The sequence below is a fragment of the Melanaphis sacchari genome, unplaced genomic scaffold (assembly GCF_002803265.2).
Source record: "Melanaphis sacchari strain LSU unplaced genomic scaffold, SCAv2.0 Contig36_pilon_pilon, whole genome shotgun sequence".
Lineage (NCBI taxonomy): Eukaryota > Metazoa > Arthropoda > Insecta > Hemiptera > Aphididae > Melanaphis > Melanaphis sacchari.
In genome coordinates this window covers 1,739,993-1,764,788 of record NW_020271232.1, presented here as the reverse complement: position 1 = coordinate 1,764,788, position 24,796 = coordinate 1,739,993, and the positions used below count along the sequence as shown (strand labels likewise).

The 24,796-nt window shown below is 23.6% G+C and overlaps 1 protein-coding gene across 4 annotated transcripts in view; it reads right to left on the bottom strand.

The window, feature by feature from the left end:
• Window positions 1–24,796, bottom strand: part of LOC112597010 (syntaxin-binding protein 5) — a 136,200-nt gene that overhangs the window by 80,662 nt on the left and 30,742 nt on the right. For all 4 annotated transcript variants that reach the window (XM_025342909.1, XM_025342911.1, XM_025342910.1 and 1 more), the window contains exon 2: window positions 22,363–22,460. In XM_025342909.1, coding sequence (XP_025198694.1) covers window positions 22,363–22,460 — 98 coding nt within the window. The remainder of the gene's footprint in view (window positions 1–22,362; window positions 22,461–24,796) is intronic.

Sequence of the window (24,796 nt, the reverse complement as noted above, 5' to 3'; positions counted from 1 at the left end):
ATCATGAATACTAAAATATTTTAAATACTTACGGCAGGTTTCATAGTGATTCATCGAAAATATATTACTATGCAAAGATTTCATAAAATATAAGCATTCAAAAAATTAACGTTCAGTCTAGTAGTTTATTGTTATACAAAGTTTTTTTTTTTTTTTTGTATAATCATTTTACATAAATTTTATGTACGAAGATCAATTTTGCGATGATTGGATAAATTATTATGTTTAAAATATAAATTAAACACTAAGTATAACTTTTAAATTATTTTAATATAAACCTACTATGTAAATTAAATATCTATGGATTTCGTCAAATCGCATCTATGCTAACAAACACTCAATAATGTTTGATATGATAGAAAAATATTTTAGATATATATTCTGAGTAAAAAATAAAATATTTTTATGAAAGCAATAGCATTGCTTAGAATTTAAAATGTAATATTTTGAATTCAGATCGTTTGGTTTTCATTTAAAGATTTCCATAAAGATAGATATTACATTTAAATAAATAATACTTGAATTTTGATCATTCAAATTTAGTTTTAAAACTCGCTACTTTTGAATACTAATCATCCGTGCATTCAAAGTTTTGCAGAAACGATAAATTAAATATTAACTTTTAAACTATAAACTATTTTTCAATTAAACAAAAAAATAATTTTGATAATAATAGTCTACCCAATAGTTATAATCATATTAGCACAGTCGAGTCAATAAATTATACTAATTAAAAATATTCAAATAAATTGTTGTATTATAGAGGTACCGTATACATTTTTTTTACTGTCAACGCTATGATTATCTATCTAAATTCATTTCAAAGCAACGATATTTGACTAGTGTACTACATCTTTGAAACTATACTAAAGGTAAACCCAAGCCAGTGTTGGTACTTTGGTCTAATTATAGAGAATGAAACTTGAATCTCTTTGACTAAATATTCTTTTGACAACGATAAAGAAAAAAACTTTTAGTAATGATGATAACAACGCATGTAGGTTATTTCTGATCATTACGACATACATAATATATATTATAGAATTTTGACTTTTTGTATACAATAATTTGTTGTAGGTAAGCATATATTACTTAGCATACATACAGATCAGAATTGTTTTATTATTTTGCAACGCGTTATTTTTGCTTGTTTAACATAATAAAACATTCTTAAAACTTACACCTAATTTACTAACTAATTAAATTTTATGAGAAAATTACAAACACATAAGTTCTATCAAGAATTAAGTTAAATTTTTAATGATAAATATTGTATACAAATCTTTATATTAAATTCCACAATTTAAAGAATATTTCTTTAATAAATAAAATATGAAATTAATGAAGTATTATAATATTTAAATATATATATTAATTAGATATAAACCACACAACGTACTAAGTTTGGATAATTTATGCTAATTTTCAAGCCTTTGAGACTAACAATAAACGTAGAAAATCTATAAAAGGTGTTTTCTTTGAAAAATTCTATTACATTATGTATTTATATATATATATATATTATAATATTAATATTTTTATAACAACAACAACTTTAATTTTAATGTTATTGTTGAAAGGCTATAAAAATATGTTTAAACGATAGCAATGAGAATTTCTACTTTTTCGATTTAATAAAAAATACTTTACGAATACCTCTAGATGAAATCAAAATAGCATTTATGAAGTCTATAGTTTTTATTATGTTTGAAGAACTTTATAGTTATTAAATTTAATAATAAATGTTTGTATCTACTCTGATGAAGTTTAATATGTTAAATGATATTTATAAAACGTATATTATTTTTATTGATAGAATCTAAATAAAATAGTATTTTACTACTTATATTTACTTGATTAATTTCATTATTAATTATATGTTTCAAATAAAACTTCAAACAATAATCTGTAATATTTTTAAATAATTTTTAAGGTAAATATAATTTAAAAAAATTTTAAACAGTCATAAATTCAAAATTAATTAATTTAAATTGTCATTATCAATCGGGTTGATTTAACTTCGTCTATATTTATCATATTGTATTATGTACCTAAACCTTTATTGAAAATAAGCTACACAATAACGAATGTACACATGAATGAAATAATATGTGTCATTTAAAATAATATAACTGAATAAGAGTATTTTATTAAATAATAAAATATACATTTTAATAATTTAAATTACCAATAATAATCTAAGTTCCCTTTGAAGAATAATAGACCTATAAACTCCGAGGTTGCTGAAGTACCTATACATACAAACACCGAGATTGCCTACTCTATGCGCCGTCTAATAACAATATTTAATATAAAAATAAAATTATTTTATATTTGGTACTCATGCCATAATTTATTATTTTATTTTCATAAATCACAAGAATTTATAAGATTTTAATAATAAAAAAAAAAAATTCAAACCTATAAAATATTTTTTTAATATCTATATTAAAAATTTTAAAAAATTAAAAATTACAATTTACATTTTTAATATTACACCAAAGGCAGTGTTTCAATACCAATAATACCAATTTAAATTTTAAAATTTAAAAAAACTATAATCAAAGATACTTTTGTTTGTATTTAGATGAATATAAATAATATTCGATACGAAATTACTAAAATAAAACAAACATGAATATAAATGTATTATATTCCTATACAAATTCTGTTTTAAGGGAAAATCTACAAATTGAAGATATCTTTTAAAATATAGAACCTATACTACTTCACCAAACAGATCATACTTAATACCTAGTTTATTATATACTGACTATAAATACTAATTTCAATGTTATATTATATCTATATAAAAAAAAGCCCAAGCCAATCAAAATGAACCAATACCAGTTTCAATATTTTCCACGTGTAAAATTAGGTAACTAAAACTTAAAAATTATAAGGTTAATTATAAGAAAAGTGATTTAAACTCTCTAGGTATCTGAATTAAAAATATACAATAAACGTACACATACGCATAACGCACAATCGAGCACACACGCCCAAACGTAAACATATACATATACGTATCCTCATTTATGAACATATATTATTGGAAATTTGAGCAAACCATATACATTTGCACCATGACCGTTAAAATTTGTACCTTTAATATGTTCACCGTGTTACAGTATTATAATAAATCTATTAAAATATACATACGTCATCGAATAGCTACAGCAGGTGCGCATACTGACATAAGTTCGTGTGTTAAATTAAGCTTAATTTAATGATGTCCATACGGGGAGTTTACAAAGGCTTACATAGCGTGGGTATATTCCTAGAAATGTTCAATCATTATTATTAAGTTTAACCTATGTGTATACAGTAGATGAGTGGGGAGGTGTATAATTTATCCACAATTAATATTTCTCGATTAACACACAAGTACACAATAGGAGCTATAAAAAGGATAGCTAAATATACGTGAATATATACATGGACGTCTAAAATGCATACAATATCAAATGTGTCCGCACACTATAATATTAAGCATTTATAAACATCTACGCAAACGCTATGTTCTCAGTAACTCTGCCCTCCACAATATATTATAGTTATACGTAAATGTATTAAATAGTACCTATTGTAAAATGTATACATTGCAAGTTGTAGAACTATCAATGATTTTTCGAAATATACCTTTGAATCGGAGACATCATTTTCTACTATTAAAGTGTGAATATATTATGTCCTATGTTTAATTTTTATATTATAAAATAAATATATTATGCTTCTGTTGCTCTTGACAGAATACGAGAAAAACTGTGGAATTCTAGAAGTCATAAGCTCTTCTATAAAGAATCTAATAATATGGAATTTCGAAACTATCTATAAGGCTAAATCAGTAAAAAAATCTAACCTGACTAAATAGTCTATAAAACATCATACTATAAATTGTTAATGACTATATTCTGTTAAAAACTAATTAGCATTTTCAAAAATTATCTCCACGTAGTGTTATTTTATTATTCTTCTCAGTTAATAATATGATAAATCATCCAAATTTTAGAATATATTTTTAATAACTTATAAGTGTACATAAAAAAAAAAAAAAATATATAATAAAAAATAAATATTGTTAAAAATATTATATCAAAATCGAAGCAATAAATATTGAATCTGATCCATTTCGAAATGCAAAATTAACTGCTATCTTTAAATAGAAAAAATTTAAGTGCTTCATAGACTTAAGTCCATTTAAAATTTTCTCATGTATGTTTTTTACCATTAAATCCTAATAAAGTATATCAGTTATACTTAATATTTATTTTTAATTACAGTGGAATTTCAATAACACAAATCAGTTGGGGGCAAAAAAAATTCGAGTTATCGAATATATTTTTAAACAACACAAAAGCTTCATTTTATAATTTTATTTACTTATGTATTTACTAATAAATATATAACGTATGTATATATTATATCGTATTAAAATTTAAAAAAGTATTAAGTAATATATATATAAAATTTGAATGTAATAAAGAAAATATATAAGGTATAATAAATAAATTAACACTATTTTTAGATGAAATAAGATATTTTTTATTGTTTTTTAGTGTTTTTTATTATTTGATAAGGACCTATCTGTAAAGTTTTAAATTATATTTAGCGTGAAAAAAATCTCATTTAAAATTTCTCATTGTTCTTGAATATATTTACGTACAACCTGTTAACAAATTAATGCCTGGGCAAAAGTAGTTTTAGGCAATTTATCATTGTCATCAATATCTGTATGTCAAACAAAAATTCGAGTTATAAGCCAAAATTAAACTAAAATTACTTCGAATTATCAAGAAATTGAATTATCGAGGAAATTGATCACATATATATTGTAAAACAGGGGCCAAGCATTCTTTCGAGTTATCGAAAATTCAACTTGTGGAGATTCAAATTATTGAGGTTCCACTGTATTTACTTAGATACAAAATACTTTTTTATTATTATTATTTCCACATCAGTAAACCAAAATAATTTATTATACATTTCCTATGAAACATACACGACAAGTTTTATTTCATTAAAATGATATATTTGTCAAATTATATAACACATTAAAGTTACTAGCTCATTCAATATAAGAACAAATTTTGTCTGAAAAAGTTTATGAAAGAAAAAAATTACTTAAATCCCGTTGCGAATACCAGTATACCACCAAACCCTATAATATAAGGAAACGTTGATGACAATCTTTTAAAATTTATCTTCATCACGTTCAACCAATTCGAGCTGTCAACGTGATCAACCCCTTTGCCACATCGTTCTCTCAATCGTATATGATAGGAATGTCCGAAAATACGTAGGAAATGCACAAATTTATTCAACTGACAGTTTTGGGGGACTACCAACACTATTCAGGGACTCACGACAGTATATAATAAATAATATGAAATAATGTTATCCATTAATGAGTGCGGGAAACTTCTGTCATGAGCAACACAATGAACTTCCAGAAACCGACGTTTTTGAGAAATGGTTTTCCATCGTGTTGGCGCAGAGGTAATAGCAATAACTCTGATAGTGTTTAACTATTTACTGTTAATGCGGTTTCGTTGATTAATATAGCAGTCAAACTGAAAGAGTAATCTACAATTAATCATTTCAAGTTGAGACATCTAATGGGTCCTACTTTGAATGTCTATAGTTGAAATATTTTGTAAGAATTTTTTTTCTTAATATAAGAAACGTTATAAATATTCTTTAAGAAAAAATTATTGAATAGTCATAAAAATAATATTTTGATTATTTAATTGATTTTAAAATAAAAAAAAATCATATAGAAGCACTTTTACTCAAATAATAAATTAAAAGATAATAACTATAAATTATTTATAAAAAATTTTGAAAGATTTAAAATACTTAATATGACTGATAATATTTTTATAAATCTTAGCCAACAATTGTTATCAGTAGCTGAAATTTATTTGGAAATGATTTTGATGTTTCAAAAACAAAAACATAATACATTACGAAACACATTTGACAAGTAATTTCTGAAAACATTAGGTAATATGTATTTAAACTTTCAAGAAAACTATTAAGAATACTAGATTAAAGAATAAAATGACAAGTTCTATGATTTTTTTGGTAGTACATGAAAAGTAACAAAAACTGTTATGCTACACAAAAAAACTTGTTGTCTTCATCTTACAAGTGTGTAACATAAAAAATTTACGATCAAAAAATCAAATTTTACTTCATTAGTTTAAAAATTAGAGTGAACCGACCTATAATGAAACTTAATGCTAAGAACATTTTCTGTGTTTATATGTGGGTTTTTACGATAACTCAATTTTTAATTGAGTTATAAGCATTTTTAATTTAATATATTTTACATACACATAACTTGCTAAAAAAATTAATTATCGTAAAAAACCCACATACAAACACAGATAATGGTCTTATCATCAAGTTTCACTATAAGTCGATTCACTCTAATTTTTAAACCAACAAAGCTAAACCTAATCTGCTAAATGTAAATTTGCTATGTTGTGCATTTGTAAGACGGAGAAAACAAATGACTGTGTAATGTCTTCTTAGACAATAGCCGATTTCAAGTGATTTTCAAGCGAAGAAAAAGCTATAATAAAACTGCAAATACCTACGATTGGTAATCACACAGGAATCCCAGCGAACACAATGGGAGTTCAGTTCTCTATTTAAAATACCTATACTTATTAAAATAAACTATCGTTTGAACACAGTTTCAAAAACATAATAATAAAGATAGTAAAAATAATAACGATTATAACCATAGGGTAATTTGGTTACTATATGTATTATATCCGATACATGGACTTGCACCTCGACGATTTCACCGAGAGCCGTTTATTTAGCAGAGGGACTACATTACACATTTTTCTGTTTTCCCCGCGAGTATTGATTTCTCTAGTTTCCATGTTTTAGGTCACAAGTCGGGCGGGGCGAGTGGATTTTTCGGCGGCCGAAGACAATGACGGAGAATCGCGAGTGTGTTAGTATGAATGTGTGTGTTTATACGTGCAACGTGCTTGTATAATATTATGAGTAAATACAATTTTTTTCAAATTTATAAAAAAAAAAATATTACGTTTTAATACGCATTTATTTTTATTACTATATTTTACTATCATATAGATGATCCAGTAATATAGACGTACAACCAATTCAATATCGATAGACCGCAATAATAGTAACATAAATTACAGTCACGCTTACAATTTACGGTTTAATATATTAGATGAAAACAAGGGTATAGAAGCGATATACCTATTAGCTGGCAGTGGTGAAATGACAGTCCGACCGACTATCAGCGCGCGCGCATACATAAACACACCGACTGGTAGAGTGACAGGTGTCCCATGTGTCCCACCCTAAGCCCTAAGCCTATTTTCTGAAATTGAATGCACTGAAATGTGCAAATCACAGGTATGTTTCGGAAACGTCTGACACTAACTTATATTAAGTAAACGCATACGTGCTATTTATACAAGGAACATATGTTAAAAAACAGTAAATATAATAATGTTATCATTATTTCCGACATAATATGCGGTGATACGAGAGTGGAGTATACTATTAAACGTTAAAAGAAATACAGAGGTACAACATATATTATTATCATTGCGGCAAGAGACGATACATCACGCCGCTGACACGTGATTGTCGAGTTTTCCGGACACGTTTTAAAGAAAATAATATTTTCCCAAAAATGATTTACATTATCTTTATCCCCGCTCGTAATACTCCTTTATATATCTGCAGTATCATTCCAGCGTAATGCTTAGTTTCCGCAAATGCATGCAGGACGACAGTAACTACAAGATTTTGTGACCAAATCAAATTTGCCGAAATTCTGTATAGCAACTCGGCTTTTATTATTATCTTTAAAAAATATAATGACTAGAATGTTAATGTTATCCATGACTTTTATGCATACAATGAGCATTCAAAACCAATGTAATTTGATTTAGCTTAAATTAAAACTTTAAAACCGTTTTAAAAATGTCTAGTTTCTGACAATAAAATTAACTTTTTGCGACCGTTCCAATTTCCTTTAGTTTTTTTTTTTTTTTTTTTTTGTATTTGACATATCACGTAATTTATGTTAAAAGACGGCTATGACATTACCAAACAATAATACGTATACAGTACATTCAAAAATGGAAAACATATCCGAAATGATGAAAAATTTGCGACTGATAATAGTTTGAAGTGTAATATTATACATATGAAATACTATAAAGTTGTACTGAATGTTTTTAACTGTTAAAATGCTGCCATTAACTAGATGAATAATAGTACGTGATAAATTTTCGCGAAAATATTGTCAGGATTTTTGTATATATTGTGACCTCTCCATGACAAATTATGAATGCTTTTTTTATATTTTTTTTTTTTTAACTTTATTATATTTATTTAATTTTAAAATATTGTTTTGCTTGTGCATAAAATACAACTAAAATAATATGTTACTAACTTTACTACGAAGTAAATTATTTACGAGTATCAAGACACAGAAATATACTAATAGATACACAAAATAACGGAATACTTTATATGATGGCAAGTATACACTATTATAAAAGCTACCTACTGTCTTTTATATAGCACGCAACATAGAAAAACTATAGCGATCCATATTTCCTTCATAAGTAAAATGGATGTATTAGGTTTGAGTCAAAGTATTTAAATTTATATTTTAATAAATATAGTCACCTTAATTTATAACGACTAAAATATCAATTATTTATATTTTACTGAAAGCAAAATGATTGTAAATAATGCAAATATCTAATTTAAATAACATATACGCAACTAACCCAATAATTAAAAAGTATTTTTTTAATAATAATAAATGTAATAACCAACAATAAAGGTAAGTGGAAAAATATTATAACAAATACTAAACATAAAGTTTGATATTTTTTTTTTTTTTTTTTTTTTTATGTATATATAATGACTTGTAAATAATCTTTATTATTTTAACTCAAAACTAATAAATGCGAAGATTTTCAATTTATTTTATTAGATAAAAGATTTTATTGGCTATTGAGGACCTAGACAGATGATTGGTCTTCAAAGAAAGAATAATTCATAAAACCTATTTAATCATCTATTTACGCGGTTTCCTTACACACATTATAAAAAATTTCAATAATTATCTATCCATTGAAAATTCACCATCTAATCAGTAATGTTATAAAATAAATAAATAAACACTTAAGTATAAAATAAAAATAATTTAGTTTTAAAACTGTTTTACAGCTTGTATATTTTTATAAAATAAACAGTAGGTATATTATATTTAAACTAAAGTATACTGGGAAAATATCAAAACATTTTAGTTTTAAGATTCAACAAAAATATATTTGTACTTCAAATATATAGAATACATGATGTAAAAATAAATTTTAGAAGAATCCTCTAATGCCCAATAGTCTTACAATGCCGACACTAAAATATATAGTTTACTTCATAAAAAGTCACTACTATGAAGTTATGAACGTTGGATCAAATCTGTGACCTGAATTCTGTCTATTGTTTACTATTAAGGCTTAAGAGAACAAAAGAGACGTAAAAAATTTCCTTGTACAACACTCCGGAGGCGATGTTATCCTTTTTTTTTCTTCTTGTCACAAGGTCACGTGTTAGTGTATTACTTGTAATAGGTTTTGTGAGTATTACGATTTTTTGCACATTTCCCACATACTGACACTGATAAATGTACTTTTATCTTTTAATTTTGTCTTACGTCTTTCCTTTATCTAATAACTTTAAGAAATACAATTTTTTTTCGCTTTTTGGGATTGAGTTTTGATAATAGACATGTCTTAAGAAATTTAGCTTTTAAAAATCTGTCGTTAAATAAACTTTAGAATGTTAAAATTGTATTCATATTATATGCTTTATATTCATTTAAATTTAAGCATTATATTATAAATATTAAATTGTATAAAAAAATGAAAAAAATATTTTAATAAATATATATATGTTTGGAAAATATGAAAAACTACATTATTATAAAACTAATAATAGATATATCAAAGTTAAATAGTTATTTTCAACTACGAGTAATTTTTCACATTTTATTTCAAGAATTTTACTGAATATTCAAAAATTTCTCTTGATAAAATTAAAATATTAGATATATAAATACCTTTTTGGTTAAAATAATGTATATTTAAGAAAATAAAAAAACATTTTTCTAAAAATATAAATTCATAACTTATGAAAAAATAAATTGAATCAAATAAAATAAATTTGTATACTATTATTTTCTAAATTTATTCACGTTGAAGTATCTCTACTGGAAGCACTCTTCTTTCAATCTTTCCTATCATTATTTTACCTTATTAATCACTTAAACTTATTGTCGTAATTGTAACAGAAGTAAAATAATAAATTTAAAAAAAAAAGAACTCTTGATTATCTAACAAATAAAAAAAAAAAATAAAAATTATAATCAATAAATATATCGATATAAATCTATATTAACTGATCCCAAACAATATATATAAATATATACATACATATTCATAAGTTTTCACAAAGTTCAAAACCATAAAATGAATACCTAATTTTATAACAATTAAGTAAGGTTATGCAAAACTAAAATTTGAAAATTCTCGTTTATATATCGTACACCTGTAGAGTTTAAGATAAAATAATTGAACAGTTTTTTTTCTATTTGCTTAGTATATTATATAATCTAATAAGGGTTTTAAATATAATCTTGACACAAAAAATTAACTTTTTTCAGTAACGCATGACCTTTAATGATTTTATAATTCCTATCCAGTAGTTTTTAAAAAGTTTTGGGTACCCAGAACGAATGAATCATAATAATTAAAATCTATAGCGAGCGCAACAACAATAATAACAACTTCAAAAACTACTACACTGATTCTCTCAGTCTTGAAATTTATCGCATAACCTCCGGGTGTTTGGCCCAAGTATAATAATCCTGTAAATATAAGCTCTTTCTCACTTTCTACTCTAAAATATAGTCTATCGTCTCCTACAACTTAAATGCAATGTATATACTACCGTACTTACTTTTAATAATATTTTAGACATAAAATATAAATTTAATAAATCACTATCTTATTTCCACGTAACATCTAGTATGGATTTTATCGGAAAACCCCTCATATTAGTAGATTTCAAATACATCTATATCACATTATATTTAATGAATATTGAATAATTTTCATTTATATGCAAAAATAAGATATAATTTTATCGTCGACCATACGATTTTCGTGAAACAAACTAAACAATATCATACTAAATTAAATATTTAGTTAAAAAAAAAAAGAAGTTTGTTATACATTAGGTATAGCGGATCATAATTATAGGTGTTAAATTTAAAAATCAATGATAAACGAAAAACTATTTTGATCGGAAACGGTCTATCACTCTATATTACCCAATGATAAAAAACGTTATTTATCGTTTAAATAGGTAATTTCGTCCAAATTGAAACTTAAATGTCTATAAAAATAAATAATTTTATACATTTTTTAGATTTTATGGTTTTAGTAAGTAATACATATGAAGAATCATGTATTACATTTTTAAAACTTGGATATAAAAAGAAGAGATTTTTTATACATTTTTAACTATAAAATAGCTTATACATTTTTGCAATTTCGACAAATGTTGTCAAAATTTTAACTTCAAATGCATGTAAAAAAAATTATGAATAAATATTTTTAATATTTTTGTACAGCTATGATAAAAAAAAAAAATTGAGATCTTGTATTAAAACTTCAAGAATTTTATTTTTTTTCCTTTGTATATAATATCAAATAATAAGGACAATAAGAGTATAAGATAAAATAATATAATTGACATGAGTACTTGATAAAAGAAGCCATTCAATAATGACACTTTTAAGTAATTATTGTAAATTAATTTTTTTATATTTTAAAGAGAAATAATTATTTTATGACTGAATATAGAATGTCATAGATATTTGAACTTGAAATGTTCAGAAAAAATTAATTCGGCTTTCCGGTAGACATTTTTTTCACATATAATAACTATTAGAAAACTTAATATTAAATTTTAAAATCTTAGGTATAAAAATAAAATTATTTATGAATTTTTAATAATTCCAACTTTATACACTTATAAAAAAATACTGTGACAATAGATATTCAATACTTTTTAACCCGGAAATTAACAACTTATGAGGAGCTTTGTACTCAATTTTAAAGAATTTCTACTCAGCAAGTAACTTTTAATCGGCATTTATTTAAAAAAATTAAGAAATTAAAAATAATTTAAGACTATAAATAGCTAAAATATAGTCGAAATATTTAAAAATATATATTGTAAACAGAAAGTAGTATCATAAATGTTTAGTGAAAATTTTAAATATTTAAATTATTCATCTACAAGTTGCATAAAAAAAAAAAAATTTAAAAAAATAAAATTAATTTTTTCGAAATTTTCGAAATTTGATTTACCTACGTAGTTTCTTGTTTTTCATTAATTTTTGGTTTATTTTTCCTAATTATAAACATAAATCCTAGGAATTTTTGAATATAACCTCTTTAAAGTACAAACTAGATCTAATTTGATTTTTTAAAACCACACCCATTTTTAAAAATCAAGGTATTTTATCGACAACTTGTCATGTACTTATAATAGGAAAAAAAATACATCATGATAGAATCAATAAATTCATTACTCTGCTGATAATCTAAAATATTTTCAGAAAATACAAATGTATAAAAAAATAATACATCAAAGATATTTTAAGATCTACTACACTGAATAACTGAAGTTTAAATATAAATAAATAATAATATTTTCAATAACAACCCATTTGTAACTATCAATGGAATAGGAATAAATAATAAAATTATTAAATACTCGAAAATCCCAATCACTTGGTACTAATTGTTGAATTAATATATTTCACGAATTTACAGTAAGATTAATATTAACAAAATACTATTGGATGTTTTACTTATTTATTTAAGATATGCTAATATTTATAGGTATATATATTTTATAATTTAATTTAAATGTAGTTTCATGATATTTTTAATTTTTACGATTTTTTTTAAGACAATTTGTTAATTTTAAGTTACTTGATAATGGTATTCAAACAATAGCTCACACACCCTTTAAACCACCCGTATTTACATTAAAATACACCTGTGAGCTACACACATTTCAGTATACATAGTAAGAGCACAATATCCTAACAAAAATATTATGCAAATGTCGTTTACTTAAAAGCAGAATACTTTTGAGATCGTTAAAATGAACAAGTATAATTGCTGCATATGCATAATTTAATTCTTAAAAAGATACAAATAAACCATAACTAAAATACATATTATGGTAGAAAATGTAAGCAAAATATGATGTTATAAACACTAATCAAATTAAATTTTTAAACATATTCAACTATCTATTGAATATTCATATTATTTATTACTACCGTATTCTTGCAAACATTTTAAAGTTTTAAATTATTATTACAATACTAAATTTAATTAAGCATGATTGATTACACAATAACTATCTTACACATATGAAAGATATTATTAGTTTAAAAATATACATTGATATGCTTCCTATACTTATTTTATATTTCGAAAAACCTTACAATTATATTTTGTTAAAGGATGAATAACGTTATATTAAATGCATAGTATGATTACTAACAATTATATTTACTTAGAAAACAAACAAAATATTATTTAATCATTATTTAATTAAATAACTAATAATTATTTTCTTTTAATGTTGAATTAAAACCATTTATTTAATAATACAACACCATATTTTTATTTATATAACTTAACTTTTGTGTTTAATTTTAATTTTATGATCTACAGTTTTAAATTTAGTACTTACACAAGATAATATCAAGGTAAATTAAGGCCCTAAAAGTCATCATACATAATAGCTACATAATAGTTCACGTACCTACCAACTTGTGTTATCATCATTGAAGTGTGATTTCTTAGTAACTATATTATCATATATAAATATATATATAGCATGTATAAATCATCTAAGACTCAGCGGTTTCCAAACAGTGCTCCTTAATTGTTTCTCAAAGGCTCCTTTCGTTTTATCATAAACATTTAATAACTTAATAATTATTCGTTTCTTAAAACGAATATACATAAATATATTTTAACAAGATTGTCAATTCAAATAAGAAAATTACCGAATCCGAGAACCTACAAGCAATATTAAAAGCTAACTAATTTTTTTGAATTTTGGACTCAATTAAGAAAATATCTTTTAACATTAAGTTCAAAAGTTAAATTGCTTTTAATGCTTTTTGGTACTATATATTTCTATTAAATAGCTTTTCAAAGTACACAACAACAAAAAATAAATATCAAACGCATTTAAACGCAAAAGACAATAAACATATTCCATTGATTTCTATAACACTAATCATAAAGAAATTTACTCACAAAAAGAAAGCACATTGCTCACATTAAATTTGATATATACGTGGAACGTTTTATTATAATTATAAACAATATTTTCTTTAGAATTTTTCAATATTATAATTTCATTCACTAATAAATATCTTATTATTCTCGTATATATTTGGTATATAGATAATTAAAACTTATCATTAAATATTTCTAGGGTTTCAATAAACAAAAAAAAGTTCTACGACCGAAAAAGTTTAGGAGCCTAGACTCTAAGTCATCGTTCATCACATTTTTAGAAAAATTGTAATAAGTTTTCTTAAATTTTCTCTTATTCTACTCGTATTTATAAAAAAACTTCAATGCAAAAATAAACGTAAAAACTAGTGGATTCTATCTTAATTTCCGAAAATATTAATTCCATATTATTCATAGTTTAATTTTAAATACTATACTTTATGAAATTAAAGTTAAAATTATAAATCTCGAAAGCCCAGATATTAGTAATGAGTTAAATTTCCATTATACATTAAATGTAAACAAATACTATAAACCAAAACTTAGGAAATACAAACTTATAACATCACATAATAATATACTTTACCTAAAAAAAATTTAAAATAATCTAATACTTTAAACATAATAGATCTAATGAATACGGAACATTTAATCATGAAACAGAAAATGTTATTGGAAAAAACGACTCAAAAATAATAAGAATTATTGTAAAAACAAAATATGATTTCATCACACAGCAGTGTTTAATTAAAAACCTTTTTGGAACCATACTTAAATCATATCATAACAGTTATATTTACTCATATTTAATAATTGCAATTTCTAATTAATTTTATTAATTTATGGAAGTATTTAAATTGTTGTTCGCTTTAATAATTCAAAAACCATGTCGACTAATGTTTTTTGTATTGTCGTCATATTATAGTGAACAACACATAATACTTTATGTATCATGTAGAATTTAAATAATAACACATTGAATTATAACATTATAATATCTTTATTTGATTATGTGTGTCCAAAAATTTTATAATAATGTATATCTATAAATTAGAAAGTTAATACAAATCTATCTATGAATGTATAAAACATATTAACACGGGTGTCATAATTTCTGCAGGTAGTCATTTAATAAAAATTATTCATTAAAGGATAATTTTAAAATCTCTAAATAATTGTGAAGACCATGCCATGAAATAAATCTATTTCAACAAAACCATGGGTAAACACAGCTTTGCTCAGTAAAATTTTAAAAATACAATTAATTAATTTCAAATTCAAAAACAACTCTCCCCCCTCCCAAGGCCTTCTTCTTAATATGTTAATGTGTTACAAACATAACATATAACATAATACAAAATTAGACATTTTTTCGCGTGAAAATAAAATTGTAAAAGATGAATAAAATTCATGATATGGATGTAAAAATATACAAGGTAAAAAATAATTCTATAGTAGAGATTTTTTCGATCTGTTTTTATTATATATAAAAAAAAAAAATAACAATCTCTTGTCGATGATCTACAAAGCCATTTTTCAGATCAAAAGAAACATTTTATACACACACATTTCTCGATCACATAAGAAGCGTATAAATAGAAATATTTGAATTCTAGGACATACCATAATATGCTCAAATATTCATGAAACATAACCATGGTGCAATAATAATACTATCCATAGATATGATGCACATAAAAGAAAAATATATTAGATAATGTTAACTGATAAAAAAAACAGTAAATTCATTTACAACTCGATAAATATATATATATATATATATATATATATATATATATATATATATATATTATTTACTAGTTTCAGTCTGTTTTAACTAGTTTGTGAGTTCACTAAAATTCATTTATAATTCTAAATTATACTGACTTTATAATAATATGATTTAATTTTGTTATGGTTTTCTCAAAAGTATTTGTTTTATATTTATCTGAAATTTTTAAGTTTCATTAGTTATGTATCAAACTAAGCAGTCATTTTACCCTTTTTAATTTTTTATCTCTGTTATTTCTATAACGCGCACCAAACAAAAGCTGTATAGTATTCACTTAAGTCTATTGTTTCAATTCCGCTAAAATATCGACTTAATTTTCAAAATATTCCAAAGGACTACAACTTGGTACTAATATTTATCATTTCTACTTAAAAGCTTAAAATTAAAATTTCTTTTTCTCAATGTTATAAAAGAAATACCATAAGTTACTAGGCAACAGAGTAATTATGAGTCGATTTAAAAACTACATTTTCTTTTATGGAAGAAAAATATTTTTACTTACAATACTCAATATTATTCTTATAAGAGAAGACTTAAAACAGTAAAAAATAATACCTAAAACTACCAATTTGTATAAGTGTACAACAATTTATTGTATAACTATTAATTGTGCCTATTTGTTTTATTTTTCTTTAGAAAAATTGATGAAATTGTATTGGCTAAAACGAATGTAACTAAATCAAAAAAAAACCAAAGTTTGGACAGACATCATTGTGATTGACAGAGGAAATTTTGATTACTGATTATTATTAATTATCTTTTAAGAATCATGTAGATTTTATTCGTAATAAATCTTTAATGAAACTGGGATTATTAAAACGTATGTGTAGTGATTTCAACGATAGTTCAGCTTTAAAAATTGTTTTTTATTTCTTAGTACGCTCCTATATTGACTATCTATGAATCTTTAATTTGGCCCTCAGATATTATTTGTCAAAACCAAAGTCTATCTAGTATACAAAATAATTTTTTGAGATATTTATCTTTTAAATGTCATTTCAAAAGACAACCTAATTCGGAGTATATTAGTATTAGTATTTTTTTTTAATATTGCTCCCCTAAACAGTTGATTTAAAATTTCTTTTTCAACTACTACATAATTGTATTTATTGTCCAGAAATATCAGAACGTATTAACTACATATCTTACTACCCTGCTATTATATTAATATCATGTGGAAACTATTTCAATAACTTGGATCTATTCAATATAACCCTGAATACTTTAAAATGCTATTTTTAGATTATTACCTAACTATTAAGTTTAATTAAGTCAAAATTATTATTTAATAAATTGTCAAATTTTATATTTTTTATTAATATATATCATATAAATTTTTATTTTATTTTTTCTATTATTTGTATTACTTTTTAGTATAACTCACGGATGTACCTACAACTGTCATCAAGATATTATTGTAAATTGGAATTTTATTCCGTTAATAAAATATTATTATTATAATTATCTGGTCAATGCATTTCTGTTATCTATATTTTTCAATTAAAAGTATTATAACCAAAAATTAAAATTAAATCTAGTTCATATATTTTTCCCCCACAAGACATATAAATGTCTCAACTTAAAATGTATATATTCTTTTTTAACTTGAATACAATTTCAGACGAACAATATACCAAAAATGAAAAAACACTTCAATACCTCGTCAAAATAGTATTGAGTAGGTATGTTTAAATGCTTTAAAATAACATTTATTAAAAAATTCAAATAGACAATATTGTTTGTAAATATTGACGACTATATATAGACCAACAAATATGCAAGCAAAAGTAAAATATTAAAAAGTCATATCATTAAACGATAAAATACATTATTAGTGTATACCCAGATTATTTTTATAATTATCAAAACATTTAAGTCATGCTTTAAAAGTGTAATTAAATTAATCATGGTATTCTTCGTTGATGACAAAATCGATATGTCTAGTAAAATATCAAGACATCAATCATTCATCGCAAAATAAATTTAAAAAATTATTATTAAAACCTCAAACGTGAAATATATTACTTAAAACAATTAATTTAGCTACTAATAAATATTTCCATATAATAAAATATTAGTCCTAAAATTAGCATATCTTTATACTAGAAATCTAATTATAATTCAATAATTACAAAAATTAAAAACCTCAATGGATTATCGTTTTATTGTAAGAAATAAATTCAAGGACATATTCTGTTTATATATATAAAAATATATCTAACATAAAAATATTAAAATAATCAAACAATTTTGTTTTAAAATATTTTAAAATAAAGTTTTATCAAAAGAATCATTACATTATACACATTGAAGATATAGATGATACGTGTAAAGACTTACGAAAGGTATGTGCTATATACTAATGGTATATAAATACATTTGTCTTGTATTAAATGTAGAGAATTTGTCGAAAATTCACATGACGCGAGTTTTAGGATGTAATCTACGCAGAAAAGCGCATTTAAATTCGATTCAAAGTCAGATAACTGTAACCTATCCAAGAGTAAAGAGAAAAATATTTTGACATAATAAATTCATTCTTATTTTACACGATAAAAACAACTTTACTGTCAGCTTAGCATGTGTTGTATACAAATGAACTAATGGCTGCTGCAATTTATCCAACAATGTTTTTCTCCAAAGAAATTATAAGTTTTTTTTTAATACATTTTTAAATGTATTTATTTTTATCGTAAAATCATTATGCTGAAAAAAATAGTTAAGACAAGTTTTTATAAGCTATTTCTATCAAATCTATACTTAAAAAACTTTGGAAATATCAAAATAATCGTTAAGAAGTGTATAGTATCAAATATATATGTCTTATTATAGTAAACCATTATTATTAACTAAGATTTAATCATATGATAGTAATTTCGCAATATGTATTAAATTGATTAAAATATACATTTAGATTTTTTTATATAATTTACATAGTATCTGTAAAACATTTGGTTAGAATTTTTTTTTTTTTGATTTGTTTTTTTTTTACTTTTTTACTATAATTACTTAAATATCTAACACTTTGGTTTAACAGCTTACCGATTACTATGGAAATATTTAATTTTATATACCTACGAGTAGATAAAGATATATTGAGGTAAGAATAAAATTATGGCCATACTGATATCAATAGTTTATTTACACTTATGCAATGTATGTGAATATTCAAAATTAATCTTTTTTTAGTTATAAGGAGTATATATATATATATATTTCATCCAAACAATAGATGAATATTATTGATGAATAACTGTCGATATGACAATAAGCCAATTCCACCCATTTATTCAATCATTCAATTATTCTTTTTAAACTAAAAACTAACCATTAAACCTAAATTCAAATAGAACTTGTCAAAGTCAAATGACAAAGTGTTAAATCGATGAATGAACATTTGATTAAATTTTAACGAAAAACGTCGTATTGGTACAAAATAATAATTTCAAATAGAATGTTTTGTTTGTGATTCCGACATACAGTTGTAAACAAAATTGTAATAGCAAATTAAAATAAATATAAACGATATTTTCTGCATACAATATAATTTAATAAACAATACATATAAGAAAATTAAAATATTACCATGAATAAATAATTGAAAATGGCTAATTATTTTAAATATTAAATTATTTTTGTTTTAATCAATTTGTTATATAATATAATTATAGTAATAAAATATAGTTTATAAGTGACAACATATTCAAAACGTATTCACCAAAATTAAATGTTTTAATCAAACCTGATAACAATATTTTATCATAAAGACTATGGCGAAAAAAAATACGATTCTCTACTGTTTTTTTTTTCAACATATTCAATGTATATTTTTAACTTCTATATTTCTAAAACATATTTTTAACATCATACAAGATATTTTAATTTACTAGCTATCAAGCAAGTAAGTTTTGTTCATTCTTGAACAAACTACATAAAAACAATTTAAGTCTTAAAATTAAACTTTCTGTATGATTTCGAATTAAACAATTTATTTTTGTTTAAAAATAAATAAATTCTTTAGGACTCCATACATAAATATATACAATGAGTAATATGACTTAAAAATTTTAAACATTTTAAATGTATGATTTCTTTGTTTAAATATACGAACAAATATAAATAATTTTATATTTGGCATAATAATGTCTACAGTGTTATTCGATTTTAATCAAAATATTTAGTTTAATTTATAATATTTTGAACGGATTACAAACATAATAACCTTATACTAGTTATCCCGCTTGAATTATTTAATGTGAACAGAATTCCTTTTAAGAAAAATATATAACATCTATTAAACAAAAGAAAACGTGAAATGTTTTTTTGTTGAAAATTAAAGCAGTATAGAAAAGTAGAAATATACGTATACATATTGTACAAAATCGGCGCCGTCTAGTCCGATAGGATTTTTTTACGAAACAAATTGCCAAATACAAAGTTTTTTCTCATAGTATATATATATATATATCTTTCTGAAATGTGAAAGATGGGTATGTAAAGTAACTCAGATTAATAGCAGTTGGTTGCTACTTTTTTCGTGGTACAACCCATGATAAAGAACCCGGTCAATCGGTTCTAAAGAATGGTGTACTATGGTTATTTGAATTGAGAGATTGGAAAAACTTTTGTTCATAAATCTCTAAATCCTATGTATGGCATGAATATATAATGTAACCTATTACATTAATTGTATAAAAAATATGCAAACAATTATATAAATTTTAAAAACAGTATGCAGATAATTATAAAGTTAGTGATAAAGACTATGATTAGAATATATTCGAGGAAATATATACTTTTAAGCATGATTAACTAAAATATAATTGGATCAAATTTTAGAAACTATTTACTAAAACAATTCAGCTAAATATAAAAAATATTTGTAAACGTATCATATTATTTAATATCATACATTTTATTATCAATGATATTTCAATGTTTAATTTGTTTATATACAATTATAATTACAAGTGTATCTCTACATATTTTATGTATTCTTAATTTTTAAATATATATTTATTAAAAATATTACCAAATTAATTGAGTATATAATGAATTGTTATTTAATACTTAATTATATTTATAAATAAATCATCGCTGTTCTAATTTAAAGATTTTCCATTTTCACTAACGTCGATGTTTATAGTATGGACAATATATTTTCATAAAATACCATCAGCCTAAATAATATGTTAATCCAAAAGCTAAACACTAATGAGAATATAACTACCAAGCAATATTGTTCCGCATGAAACAACACTTCGTTTATATACAAAATTTAAAAATTCGTCGTAACCAAGCTAGGAAAAAAGCTTTTTCGGAAGAGGAATTGCATTAAATTTATGTAAACGATATTTTTTTAACACAACTTGTTTTTCTAAAATTAAATCTCGAACTGATGAAATAACTTTTATTACATAACCTAAACTTTTAACCGAATATTACTTTCGTAGTTTATAGAAACAAGCACATTATTTTTACTCCGGTAACAATACTCATCTCTTGTAAATAATAAATATATAATTGTTTTGTTAAAACTGGCGATTCCTTCTCTATTAAATATTTATCATTTACCCAAGTATATAATTACTATTACAGTACATCATCACCCAGTCATTCTACTGTATGATGGCCGTAAACAGGATCTAATAGAGAGAAAAGAAGCACACAGTTATAAATTATTTTCCTAATGCAGCCTATCCTATAAAGTTTCAATGATTAATGGCCTCGAAAACATAAAAATAGGCCTATCTATAACATATTATAACAACCGATGACATTCATTTTTCATTAGTATTAAATCTCGTTTCGCCAAAAATGACGTTTATATTAATCGTGTAAATAAATAAAAACACATACTCGTAGGCATAAGCGTTTCCAAAGAGGACAGGAGTCCAAACCCTTCTCCCATTTAGGATTGACAAAATTTAAAATACTTCATATTCTTACATACTGTTAACTTTAATCGTACTTATACTTATTTTAAACTTATTTCTTTTACCAAAAAAATTAAGACCCCTCCTTTAAAAAATTCCTGAGTATGCACCTGTTTGTAAATATTAAATACACTTACCTTATTAACTTGATATATTGCCTTATGAATACCACAATCTAAATTAAAAATATTTATTAAATTGTTCATGTAAAGGATACATTCGCAAAGATCCATTTTTAGTACCAATGGCCAACAATCGTTGTATGGGGTCAAATGCAAGAGCAGTCGGCTGGTACGGAAAACCATGACGAAACGTCTGTAAGAATAAAAAACAAAAAAATATAATCTAATTAATGTTGTTTTCTCTATCTTTATAATTATTTCTTGTTTTTTTTTTTTTTTTTACAAAATATAATAATATTTTTTTAATTTTATGTGCATACAACGTACGATTAATGAATCAAGTCTGTTTACTGAAAATAAACTATAAAACACTAAAGTAACTTAACACTTAGGAATTATTTTATTGTTCTATTTGTCTAAAAAGTTTCAAATTGTAATATTATTTGTTTTACAAATCATAATATTTTGATATATTTCTTTAAGTACCAAATTTATATTTTATATTTTATAAAATGAGAAAGGAGACTTGGTATATTGTTAGTTTTAAAAATGAGTTTTTTTTTTTAATTTTTATAAATAATATATTATATGAATAACTTAAAGTTTAAAAAGCAAATATCTTATTAAGTATCTACTTTCTACCTATTATAACATTTTAACATTAAACGAATAAAGACATACTAAAATTCTTAAATAACTATTAAAAACTATATTGTGTACACTAGCGATAAGAAGTGTAAATTCATAATTCACTAAAACCAATTATTAGTATTTTAATTAAAAATGTTAACATTATCATCGTTAAATAAACTATAATATTTAAACTATACTATTTAAAAAAAAAAAAAGATATATTTGAATATTTTTCAATTTACTAGCGTATTACTGTGTATTTATGTATTAAATTAATCATATACTTAATTAAAAATAAAATATGCAATAAATAACAAGTATTATAACGAGTCATTGTTAAATATAAGTTAGTATAAAATTTATGATTAAAACATGACTAATTAATATTTGTAGAAAATTTTTAATATTAAATACTAATTATTAAATAATATTTAAAATGTATTTATTGGATAAATATTTTAATGTCACTGTAGCATAAAAATGGATTAAAACAAACATTGGGCTTGTATCTATGTGAATATTTACATATTTATTATACTACATTTCATCTAATGTCCATAAAATATTTTGTATTTGTATCTGATCAACAGGCTACAACGTAAACATGTATAACAACTCATCATTTGTATTATTGTATATAAAGCAAATTAAAAATGTCTATATTTAATAATATATTGTTACAGTGAACAGTATCTATCATAATATGTACACATACATCGAACATTTAAAAAATAAATTAAATTAATTGTTTCATTATATTATAAATAAGGCAACTGTCCAGGATTAGGTATATACCTACGTTAGAATAAACGAAACACTTTAATTATAAAGTCAATTTAAAAGCCCAAAATTAACAGAAAACAAAAAATATACAATTCAAACACTTACACTACCCTACATAGACCCTGGGCCTGTATCTACAAGAAATTCTTTGACACTTGTCATATAATACCTTATCGCCAGTAATATATTTATTATATATAGGCAAGTTATCCATTGTAATTCCAACAAGATTGGAGGGTGTAACTAAACACATACACTATGAAGAAATTAAGAATCAAGTTTATTTCCTCCCACTAAATTAACACCATATACGTGTACATATATATATAATAAATGAATCATATACAATATACGTACGTCGTATACATTTCACATGCATTAAGTATTATTACTATTTTTCAAATCATATAAATGCCGTCTACCAACCTTCATCATGACGATGAAATAATATGAATGTAGTTTTTTCAACCCATTAATACATTTTCTAGAAAAACGCCGATACTGCGATAATGAGAGTGCGGCGGGAATGCCACCGCTACATGGGAACTACGTATGCTCGGAAAAGTGAGTCGGTCGCTTTATCAGCGTTTACGAGAAATTGACATGAAAATTGCACACATTGCAATATATTATTATTACTCATTGAGCTTATGTAAACTTTTAATAACTGCAGGAGGGTATTAAAAAATCTAAAATTAATTTTTTTTTCGAAATTGATTTTTGATTAATGAATGGTATACTTGCAATATTATATAATGAATACAATACCGAGCATAAATAAATTATAAAATCGTGTGAACTTGATACGCATTAACATCTAATGCGTAAGTCTTAAAATCATATCAATTACGCAAACTTTATAGTCCAGTGCTTGATTTGGGGGGGGGGGGGACGTGGAGGGACGGAGTCCCCCTTCTTTTTTAATTTTTTTTTAGCGTACCCCTTCTATTTGCCCCCACAGTAATATGACGGTTAATTTTGTGTGGAACGCTCGTTTATCAAACATCCGATGAGTCCCCCTTCTATTTTTTTTCTAAATCAAACACTGCTTTATACCTATGTACATAATTTACAATTTTCTAAGGAGTATGCAAATTCTTAAATACTATATAA